This window comes from Prosopis cineraria, unplaced genomic scaffold (genome assembly GCF_029017545.1).
Source record: "Prosopis cineraria cultivar Desert tree isolate PC_DT_omini unplaced genomic scaffold, ASM2901754v1 PC10, whole genome shotgun sequence".
Taxonomy (NCBI): Eukaryota; Viridiplantae; Streptophyta; class Magnoliopsida; order Fabales; family Fabaceae; genus Prosopis; species Prosopis cineraria.
Window position 1 is genome coordinate 11,676,486 of NW_026555341.1, and position 12,119 is coordinate 11,688,604.

General features: G+C 32.6%; 1 protein-coding gene across 2 annotated transcripts; it reads right to left on the reverse strand.

The window, feature by feature from the left end:
• LOC129321710 (ABC transporter B family member 26, chloroplastic-like) lies at nt 1–7,539 on the reverse strand. 2 transcript variants are annotated; one of them, XM_054967596.1, is made up of 18 exons: nt 6,954–7,539; nt 6,690–6,763; nt 6,333–6,375; nt 5,993–6,037; nt 5,775–5,897; nt 5,590–5,693; nt 5,165–5,219; nt 5,004–5,074; nt 4,810–4,912; nt 4,357–4,567; nt 3,881–3,954; nt 3,278–3,334; nt 3,117–3,191; nt 2,364–2,438; nt 1,995–2,276; nt 1,020–1,081; nt 883–943; nt 1–572 (listed from the first exon to the last, which is right to left on the reverse strand). In XM_054967596.1, the coding sequence occupies exons 1-18, from the start codon at nt 7,440–7,442 to the stop codon at nt 492–494; spliced, it is 2,085 nt and encodes a 694-aa protein (XP_054823571.1). In that variant the 5' UTR covers nt 7,443–7,539; the 3' UTR covers nt 1–491. The 2 variants fall into 2 exon arrangements, with proteins under 2 accessions (XP_054823571.1, XP_054823570.1); XM_054967595.1 differs by having other exon boundaries at nt 6,690–6,817.
• Between the last annotated feature and the right edge of the window lie 4,580 nt (nt 7,540–12,119).

Sequence of the window (12,119 nt, forward strand, 5' to 3'; positions counted from 1 at the left end):
TTGACAAATAAGGGGTGACCCCTACTAACATAACTTCATAAACTGTATGCAGCTACAGATATAATGTGACTTCACTGTGTGAGTTTACAGTTGCATTACATGAACCTTTTTTTTTTTTTCCTTTTTTTTGGTCAAAATTCAATTGTAATTTACACACGCAGTTGTCCACAGTCTGTAACAGCAAACCATGTTAGTAGCAGAACTCAAGAATATAGTTATCTATACCATATTTAACCTATGCTTTTGATAGGCTGTATGAACTTGATATTGTGTGACCTTTCTGAAGCTGCCTTGAAGTTCCATCCAAATCAGCTGCAGCAAGACGACAATTATTCTTTGCTAAAACTTATTGCGTTCCTCTTGTGAAATGCTATGAACATCCGGTTCAGCAGTTAAAAATAATATTTGCTTGGCCCTCTACCCAACGGTAAATGAGAGAAGCCAGAGAAAAAAGGAACAAATTTCCGCTTTGTACAAGTATCAATAAAAAATCATGACATTGTGTCAGCCTGTTTTCTGGTCAGTCGTGCATATAAACCATCCTTTAAGAGAAGTTCCCTGTGACTTCCAATCTGCGTGGAGATGAATTATTGACAGTTAGAATTCTGATTTGGACAAGATAAAATTTATGGAAGAATAGTGAATTATGGCCTTTCATTCAACACTAGGAGGAGAGCAACCTATCGTGAATTGTATCCCTACAAGCACTACTATCCTATGTTATATCCATCATGATCGAGCACAACAATTTTGGGAATCATTCAAAAGGGGGCAACCACTGTGTGTGTGTATCAAGGATAATAGACCCAAACAGAACTTGAAAGAAAAGTTTTAGGTTGTTTAAGACATTTCAACTTTCAATTGAACCAACAATTTACCAACCTCAACAACTCGACCACCATCAATTACCACAATCCTGTCAGCTGCTTTGATTGTAGAAAGCCTGTAGAATCAGATGATAAACTTCAAACGTAGAATCAACATATAATATAATGGATGCTAAAAAGCAAAGATATAACCTGTGTGCAATGACTATGACGCTTCTCGGTGTGGAGTCGCTTCTGACAGAACGAAAAACACCCTACCATAAAATGGTAACTCAAGAATCAGTATCCTTTTTCTACATTCTCTCTCCACATTTCCCCCCCGTTTGGTTGGAGGGAAATTAAAGGGAGGGGAGATTCTAATGAATTTGATTTAAAAAAAAAAAACACGAGTGGGACTATAAAATTTTAATAAAAAGAAGATATAAATTAAAAGAGCAAAGAAAATTAACTAAATTCTTTTAGTCCCACTTCTCCATTTTTTTAAAGAGAGAATGACAAATAAATCCCTCCGAAATAAGAAAAGGACAATTTAGTCTTGTAAAATGTGACAATGCTTTCTAATTCCCAAGGGATTTAATTGTCATTAAAGTTTTTGATGAAATGATAAAAATACCCTTTAATTTAAAAAAGTGAAGAAAAATTGTGAGAGAAAGTTATAAAACGACTTTAGTCATTTACTAAACTAGACTTGTGAATTTCATAACCAAAGTTGTAAATGAAATAAAAAGCTTGGTTGTAATTTGTTGATTGAAGAAAAATGATGAGAAAAAGTTGCAAATGCCTAAACCACTTTAGGAAGTAAATTCTAGAACCAAAGTTGTGAACAAAAAAACTTCGTTGCACTTTTTTAATTGAAGAAAAATGGTAAGAAAAAGTTGTAAATGCCTAAACCACTTTAGTCATTTGTTGAACTAGAGTTGTGAATTTCAAAACTAGAATTGTGAACGAAAAAAATTTTGTTGCACTTTTTTGAATTAAGGAGTATTTTTGTCATTTCAAAAAAACTTTTAATGATGATTAGGTCCCTTGGGACTTAAAAAGTATTATTATCACATTTCGTGAGACCAAATTATCATTTCTCGATTCTAGAGGGATTTATTTGTCATTCTCCCTTTTTTAAATTGAATTAAAATGTTAAAAAAAAATAATTTGCTTAGAGAAGCAGACCTGGACATTATATTCACTCTCAGCATCCAGTGCACTGGTGGCTTCATCAAGGATCAAAATAGTTGGGTCCCTAACGATGGCCCTTGCAATGGCAATTCGCTGCCTTTGTCCCCCACTTAACAGATCATCATCAACAAGTGTTTCATAACCATTAGGAAGTGCTGCGATGAAGTCATGAGCATAGGCCTGCTTGGCAGCCCGTTCAATATCATCCTGCTTTATATCACGTGTGCATCCATATCTGATGTTTGAACTAATATCCATGCGAAAGAGCTTCGGCTCCTGCACAAACAATTTTCATGAGTTGGGAGAAAAGGACCATATATAATTATATTCACTAAAATTTGTGCCATTTTGCCAGTCAAGAACCTGTCCCACATAACCAGTTCTTTCTCTCCACCACATGACGTCCAACTCTTTAAGAGGGTAGCCATCAATCAAAATCTGCAATTAAAGTAAAGTGAATATTAAAAAAAATAATAGGTGTCTACTCTCATAATACAACTGTACATCATGACTGGCTGCAGCTACTGTTACCTAATTTATTATATAGAAAATCAGCCCAATTTGAGAACTGCCCCAGCAAAATGGTTTCTAGAGCTTCAGAAGTACTTCACGAAACTGAATGTTTAGTAGTATAACAAACACTTTTTTCCTTTTTTGTAATTGTTAATTTGATATAATCGCCAAAGAGAAACCCGTTAACTTGCTGCTAAGGCAAAATTGTTAAGTCTGCATGATTTGATTCAGAAACAAACATATTCCCCCTTTTCTTGCATTTGTTCTTAAGAGAGCAGGATATGCTATTTGACTCAAACATCATTAAACATTGTTCCTCCTTTAAACTTCTTATTCCAACTTTTTATTATGAAACAATTGCTTCCAATTATGTAAACTGAAATATATATTTTAAGAGAGAATCATAATTTTACCATAGTATAAGAAAATATTTTCCAGCCACCATCTATTTGTTTAATGACTTAAGTCTCGTGACTAGTTTTTCCCTTCCATTATTCTTTTCTACCTCAGACTCCAACTTATGAACCCATGCATATCTTATAAGGATCAAACCATCCGTTTCCAATCATCCTTTAATGAAATCATAAGGCTTGAAAACTCTACCTGACCATTTGTTGGCTCATATAGCCGGAGCAAAAGGTTTACCAGTGTGCTTTTTCCACTACCACTAAGACCAACCTATGCAAAAACCAAAATGAGACAAAAAGTTAATCTTTAGCTATTCTGCAGGCAAGGGTTTAAGTATGCTAGAAGCAGTTTCTTACAATTGCAACCACCTCACCAGGATGAACAGAAAAGCTTACATGTTGGACTACAGGTACCTGTTACACTGTCTACTCATTAGTTGAGCCTTTGTTAGTGATAACAGTTACTTAAACCCCATGTAGATTCCCAATCAAATTGAACTAACCTCATCAAAAGCACCATGAGAGGGCAGACATGGTGTCAAAAATCAGGAGTCAAGACACTAAAACAATAAAAATATCCATAGCAGCATGCGCTAGCTTAAGAAATTGCATTTTAATCTACAATATTTGTAACAATGCACATGCAGCCAAGAAATAGATATCAACACTAAGCTGCCAAAAACAACACCCCACCCACGCAATAAAATCCCATCGAATGTTTGTAAAAGAATTCTCCCCTTATATTGCACAAACATGCTCATAAGACTAAACGAGTAAAAGGGAAACTCTGTCTGCACCCATTTTCTTGTCTGAGAGAGGAGGAACATATCTCAGCATCCAAGTCTTAATTTCTATTCTAGCTATGTTCATTCCTCACAGAAGTAAAGATAAACAAGGGTATCAAATATACAACTTTCTGATCTAGGAGCCAGAAGAAGATATTGAAAGTAGGAGATATACCGTTGGCCTTGATGGGTAGTGAAAAGAAATATTTATAAAATCAACATGCCCCATTAATCTCTGCAACTTTACCCCTGTAACAAAGTTACATTCTAACTTCAATGTAATAAAACTTAAAACATTGATGAAAAATTGTGCAGCAATGCGTTATATTTCCCATGAGATCTTCTTTCTTTCTATTTAGTTACTTGGTAGAGATGTGGGAAATGGATGCAGGTACTGCGTATGCATGTTACAGGAGCATTAAAGACCTGTTAAAGTATGATACCAAAATAAAAACTAGTGGACTCTAAACGTGACTATACCAATTGCATATTTTGGGGTGAGTATTGTCACTATTGTATTAGGTACATGTACCTTGATTATTAGAACATCACAGTAATAAACACTTGAAGAGGATGAACAAAAAGGACAAACATGAAGTATATAATCATCATCACATAAATTAGCTGAACATAGCTCATAATAACACTTGCCCCTTGCTATGAATTGGCTGCTTGGTAAGAGATCCATGAAATGAAATACTTTTTCACTAGCTCCAACTGATTGCATCAAAGAGGATATATTGTCTCCAACCAACCAGGTTGAATAAATGAGCCATTGACTGTACATAATGAACTTGGTGAGCTTCTCTGGGGTAATATGACCTGCTTGAATGAACATTCCTCCAAACAGCACGGCAATAACCTATAAAGATTATGTGGTCCAATAAAAACAAAAGTCAAGGACAGAAGTTTAAATCGGAAAACAATAATCTCTTATTTTTTCTTTTAATTTAAAAGAAAAGGAAATTGCATTATAAAGAGGAGAAAAACAAGGTTTGAGGGTAAGAAATCTTCAAATCAGAAAATAAATTATTGATAATTGATCCCAAATGGAATTTAACGTAAGCAAAAAAGTATCTTTATTTTAACAACCTGTAGCTATACCTGACTAGAATGATAAAGAGTGTTGAAACTTAAATTCCAAAATCCATATGCAACACTTTGTCGCAAACTTATATCAGCTAGCTTCCTCAGCCACCATTGGTATCTATCAATGGGCATGAACAAAATATATGTCAAAACTGCTGAAATATAAGAATGCATCCACTCATATGTTATAGTTCTAGCAGCACTGTCACCTCCCAAGTTCTTCTCCTTCAGTTCCATGAACACGGACAGTCCTAATGAGCGAGAATGTTTCCTGAGCTACCTGCAATTTAATATTAATATGAAAGAATGGACATTACAGTAGTATTCAGAAAACATAAAACAAAGTGCAGAATAAGGCAGCTGATTCTACTTGATTTGCAGAGGCAGTAACTTCTTGGATCAACCTTGCAGCATTTTTCTGATACCTATAGAGAAAAACTCAAACCAAATTAAATCTAGAGAGATTAAGTTGAGTGAAGCAGAAAAGTCTGGGGATGGGTGGTTGTTAGAATCCTTAGCATCCAAAGTTGTGAGAAGAATGAAGCAACATAAACCTTTTATAAGGTCAACGTTATTTTATATCACTTGAAATATGAGTTAATGCAAATCTAGTGTATGAACTGATTGAGAACAAGACAATATTATTAACAAAGATGTAGATTATGAATTATGTGATGATATTTAGTATTGGGCAAGATTCCCAAGGCAAAGCTCATTTGCACTTGTCCACTGCACCCCACAAGAAAGTTGATCTTGAGTTTCTAAAGAAGCAATTGAAGAGAACAAATAATTTACCTTCCATAAATTAGCATAACTACCGATAATATAGTGCATATACCCAATGTACACAATCCAAGAGGCCAAGACAAAGCCAAAAGGTAGATCAATACACCTGCTCCCTAGCAAGATGAAGAAACAAACTAAGGCCCCAAGGAGCGGGATAACTTTCTAAATATTAAATATTTTATATTTAAAGCAACCTCAAGAACATTGCGCAATATCAAGTTAAGATCATTTCCAATAACACGTGACACTTGTTGACAATCTGCCCCAAGCCTGCTTGTCAAATCGCCAACTGTTTCGGTGTCATAAAATGATATATCCTACAATAAAGACACTGCCAAATGAGTTAAATTATGCACCGCAACCAAATGAAACACAAGAAGACTAACAAGTTAATCATTAAGAGCAGTAGAACCTGAAGAAGTAGGGAAGAGTATAATGTTTCTCTCATCCTCTTAACCTGCATATATTGTTAAACTCCAGTGAGCAATAAAGTAACACAAAAATTGTATAACTTGTTTGCAAAGCAGAACCAAGCGAACAAAACAGAACGAATTCTTCAGTGAAATACACTGAAGAACTGGGGACCAGATAGCTGAAAGAACAAAGATCAATTACAATAGTCTACAGTTTCAGAGTTAAAGTTCTTAGTTCATGGGCCAAAAAAAGGTTCTTAGTTCATTAATATATTATGCTCTCGTACATCATGGGAAAGAAGAAGCAATCAAAATATAAAGCATGACAGAGAAACTCACCAAAATCATGTTTGCAACGCCAAAACAGCAACCCCGTATCCCACTGAAAAATAAGTTCGTTAGATCTTATCATCGGTATCTCAAAGACACAAACGAAGAAGAACTTATAACATCAAATTCAAAGTGCCATCAGTATCTAAATGTTCCGCAATTTTGCAGTTGCTTTATCACGGCTGTCTTCAGAATGTTAGATCATGCTACTTCTTCGGTTCATTCGGTAGATTCGAGGAAAGCAGGTTAAGGACGATTAGACACAGAAACATAGAGAGGAAGATCATCCTATCTAGGTAAGTAAAACAACAAAATCACATCATTGTCCATAGGTACAAGGGAGATTTGACCATACAAGATTTTGACCTGCATAGTCCGGAAGTTAAACACAGAAGAACCAAGAGACGCACATTCCGATGGAAGACTGTAATTTCCGCGCTCTGAGCGGAAAAGATGGATGCAGTTAAGAAATGTGGTATCGAAATATCCGAAACCTGAAATGGCATTGAACAAAGTTTTTTTTTTTCCTTCAAAAAAAAAAAATTCTAGCAAATTGATCTTAGCTCGAAGAGTAAGAAATAAGCATGTAACATAAGGCTGTTAAATTAGGGAAAATAGGGTCACACGTACAGCTGCAAGAACCAGAGTCGAGAACGCCGCGAAAATAACCCAGCTGTCTTGAGCAACAAGTTCCCACATTTTGGCAAGCACGCGCCAAACAGTCACCGGCTTGGCCTCGGAAAGACCTTGAACATTGACATCATCGGAGAAGTCCCACCATCCGCCACCTGGCAAAATCGAAAGAAAGACACCGAACCATCTTCTAAGCCTCTCCAGAAACTCAACATTGTCTTCATATTCCCCATGGCCATGGTCCTCCCTCGAAGCGGCAAAATGGTTCTGAAGGGAGACCCCATTTGTGGACGAAGATTTTAGAGGGATTGGAACAACGCGCCTGGAAATGAAAGCAGGAGGGGAGTGAAGAGGTGGAATTCTAGAATTAGCAGCCAAATGGAAGGGATGCAGAGAAACTCTGATCAAAGGCTTCGTAGTATGTTCTTGACGGACTGATAATGAAGACAATAAGTGAGGCTGATAAGCGCTAAGATGCAGAGCCATGGGCGATGCAATGTCGCAGCACAGAACATGGAAGAACGAGGTGGCGATGGAATGGAAGCTACGGCCTCTCTGCAATGTTGGCAGGCGGAGCTTTCTTTTCCTCTAGTTAGTTAGTTTGTTTTGGGTTCTTATTTTTTAATTTTTTTGGCCAATTTTGTTTTGGGTGCTCCCTCGCAATGCTTTGCTCCTGCTAAAACAACTTGTCGTTTCTACTTTTATATATTTACAAATTTTTATTTATTATCCTATTTCATTTATTTATTACCTAATTTTAATTTAATTTTATTTCAGCAAAATAAATAAGTAAAATAAAATAATAAATAATATTTAAAAAAATAAATAAATAAAGTAAGATAATAAACATGTAAAATAGGGTAATTTTGATATTAATATAAATAAAAAATAATTTTATCATTTTTTTAAAAATTTAATATCAAACCATGACCTTTAAAGTACAATAATATTTTAAAAATTTAGTTGCTTTAATACAAAATAAGTCTAATCAAAGGGTTTTTATGGATATTTTCCTTATATATATATATATAATATTGAGTTAAAATACATTTTTCTCTATATAATTTCTTTCAAGAAGTGTTAGACACCTTGTATTAATAAGTGTAGTATTTTTTTTAAATTATTTTTTAAAGAAGTAAAAATCTCCCTCCATTGATGGATCACTAATGAAGAGAGATTTTTAATCCTCTAGAAATGATTTAGGGAAAAAAAATCTCATTTATTAGTATATGATACCCATTGTTCCTCAAAAAAATATATAGGAGGAAAAATGAACTTTAACCCATAAAAGAAATCAAATAATTTTTCTATATCTTTAAAATTAATTTTTTCTTTAAAAAATTATCAACCTCAACAATTATTGAGGGTAATATTTTCTTTATTGGTCTGGAGATATGAAACCATTCAAAAAAAATATTTTGAAAAATCATTTGTGTATTCTCGATCGAACTAGATAAAGCAAAAATGTTCATAATTTTTATAAAATAGATTATATACAAGGTTTCCTTGTAATCAAAATAATTGCATACTTAGCCATTATAATCTATTGGAAAGCTTTTGATTGTATGAGGAGAATAACTCCAAATAGTTGGAGTTAATATCTTGTGAATTTTTATTTGGTTATAAAAAATTTCATCATTTTCTTTATCAGTAATCGTGACAAATTTTGTAGCAACCATGATTAACTCATAATACTTTATCTCTTTCTTGAAATTTGTTGAAATAAAATTCTCTCTGTCTTCTTCTTCACAAGGCGGAAAAATTACTTTTATTGTTTAGGTAATATTTTTCTTTTAGAACTCTAGTTCTAAAAGACAGATTATCATGATATATTCTTTTAGAATATATTGGCTTGTTTCGGATTTTGTGATTTCTAATTGGATAATAACTTGTTGATATGTTATGGTTTTACTAGGCTTGGTTTTATTGGAAACATAGTCCTCCATTTTTAATGGTTGGTTTGTTTTTGGCTTGGGTTTAAAGTGTTTTTTTTTATACTTTTTTCGAAAAGTGCTGTACATTTTAATTGATAAGTGAGGCATTTTTTTTTCATAAATCATTTTTTAAATGAACAAAAATCTCCCTCTACTAGTTATCCATTAATAGAAGGAAATTTTTGTTCTTCTAAAAATTAGTTTAAAGGAAAAAATATCCTATTTATTAGTACAAAGTATCCAGTATTCCTCAAAAGAAAGTATATGAGGAAAAGCGCATTTTAAAACTAAAATATTTTATAATTAAATTCAATAGTTAATTGATGTACCTTTGCAAATGTATGTTAAAAAGACCAATATTATATTTAGTAGAAGATATCATTTGAAAATGAGATCTTGTAAAAAATATGTTTGAGAATGTTCCAATTAGATTTGATAATGTTAGAGTGATACTCAATAAGATAACTATATAAAAAATATATTTAAAATATTTTTTTGACTTTAGACAAGTTGCAAAATATCAGCCGAAAAGATGTTGCAAAATAAAACACCAAGATTATTTTGGTGTATTTGATAATGCAAAAATAGAAGAATTTTAAAATTGTCATAACTAAAATGTGAGTTGTGCTTTACGTAAAATTTACCAATTACAAATACAATGGCTTCTTGGTCTTGTAGACAGCGTGTTACACACACACACACACACACACACTATTCTTTCTTCCTTTATTTAAAATTTTAGGATTTATCCTTTTTGTCTTCTTGAATTTATATCATTTAAATTTGTCAGCTGCCATAACATCTAAAATAATTAACATGCACGTGGGGGAGTAAACATTTAATGTAAAAATTTTATCAACTATTCTCATGTAAAAAATTATTTAAAAGCAATCTGCTCAAAAATAAAATAACATTCATTTCCAAATTTTGCTGTTAAATGAGATTCCAAGATTTCTTGAATTTGAAGAAAACCATGCTTGTGGTGTGAGTATGGGAATCAAATCTGACAAAGGGAAAAGTTGTTTGCAAAATTTTGCTGTGCTTTACAACATTACCTTCACGAAGGAAAGAATTAATGGCTACTTAGTTTTACATTTTTATTTTTATTTAATTATATAGCTTGTAAGGAGAAAATATTTTTCAAAGGAAGAGAACTGAGAATTCAAGTATGAATGGAATGCAGCATTCATTTTGTTTCTCTGAGGCACATACTATTTTTACAGTCTTTGCACCAGAAGTAATTGGACCAAATCTAATAGGCTGTAGAGGCAGAGAGTACTCAAGCCCATGAATTTTTTTTTTTGTTTACAATGAGGACTTCATTCAAGAAAAGAAAACAATTATTCCCTTGCTAGCTGTTGGCCCATATAAATGGGCAAGAATGAACCAGTCTGACAACAACAATTAGGATTATTTATATATTGAATAAATGAATGACTGCATAAAATATGCATTAATCCATAAATAAACAAAATAATAGATATAAATATAATATGGGAATTTGATACAAGTACATTTGTTTGAAGCAATTGGTAATTACTCATAAATACATAAGCGTGTGTGTATAAATAAAGTTTAAATAATATAATTTGAAGACCAGGCACTGAGAGAACGAAAGCAAAAGCCTAGTACTTCATTTTATGGGGAGAAAGTAGCCTCTTTAACTTTGTTTGATGTCACCTTTTAAGTTAGATGTTTTTCTCTCGTAGCCACCTTGAGAAAGCATCAAGGCTTCTTGTGTTTGCCCTCTAGTGTGTAGTGTCTCTAAGTGAACTTTAGAAGTTTTGGCCATGTGAAGTATGTGAAAGAAGTTAGGAGAGAAGAAGATTGACTGGAAAAAGTGTCGTGTACTATTTACAATATATTCCTCTAATAGTAGAGAGAATATTAATTTTAGTCGTATTTATATAACACTTCACAATTTTTTACATTTATATTTACTTTTTAAATGCTAAGAAAAATTATTAAAATAGTTATTTTTTGTTTTCATTAGGGTATAGAGGTAGAAACTTATTAAATTTTAAAATGAAGTTAATAGAATTTAATGTTTGCCTTAATTTTAATAAAATATGTTGAAAGTGATTTATAAATAAAATAAAAGAAAGTATAAATTAACATACTAATAACAAATGAATATTTTAATAATATCTGATGAATATAAAATATTTGGTAAATCTCAATAATAAATTTTAATAGATAATATATATTATCAGAATAAATCTCTCCTACAATATATTCTAGGATTTTCATCGCTAACCAGAAGCTCTGAAGGACCCACAACTTTGTCCCATCTCGGAGACAGAAAGAAAGCAAGCGATTTCCTCACACACGTTTTGCTCACTAGTCACTACTGCCCTTTGAAAGCAACTCTCGTATATCCCGTTTGATAGAGAGCCTGAAATTGTCAATTAATAATCACGCCAATGTTAATTTCTTTCATTAATTTTTCAGCAGAGAGAAATAAATATATGTAGTAGGTGAATCTTTCCTGTGAAACGAGACGTATCATTAATGCTGGGAATATAGCTCAAGTTATATGGGTTGGATTGAATAACCAATCATAAAGGTCAGATTGAGTTAAAAAAATGATTCAAATAAAAATTAAATTTTTTGGCCCGAACTATATAACTTGTGAACTATACAGGCTAACCCTGATAGGTTAGGGTTAGCTCACGTAACCCATATTATCTTTAAAAAAATTATAAAAAGAAAAAAGGAAAAAATTTTGTAAATATAAATTATATTAGACATGATTTACTTAGGTAGATCAATTCATATATTTTGTTATATTTAAAATGAATCACAAAAAAATATCAAATTGGAACTCATTATTTAAGTATATTTTTTAAAATTCATAATAAATAAATAAATAAATAGATTGACAAATCAATCCATTTAACCTGTCAACTCTTAAGTTTTGGTTGGGTTGAAATTTTTCTAACCTATATAAAAATGAGTTGAACCCAACTCAACCCATATGGGCCAACCCATATGATCTAGATTGGCCCATATTCCCACCTCTACATATCCTAATCTCCATCAACAAGACAGTAACAGAGTATCTATGAAAATGAACGTGTTCAATATGCACCTACAATATATTTAAGCATCATATTTAACTAATTATGTAGTAATGTGCAGTGTGTGCATTTGGGGGAATGGTTCCACTAAATTAAAAATTCTGAACCCTCTATGTGTGAAGGAGATAAGTAGAACAAATGAAAATGCA

Coding starts and splice junctions, on each gene's coding strand:
- LOC129321710 (XM_054967595.1), bottom strand. CDS start 7,442: ATGGCTCTGCATCTTAGCGCTTATCAGCCTCACTTATTGTCTTCATTA. Junction 2,439..3,116: donor ATGAGCCAACAAATGGTCAG/GTAGAGTTTTCA, acceptor CTTTAATTGCAG/ATTTTGATTGATGGCTACCC. Junction 573..882: donor ATGGTGGTCGAGTTGTTGAG/GTTGGTAAATTG, acceptor ATCTCCACGCAG/ATTGGAAGTCACAGGGAACT.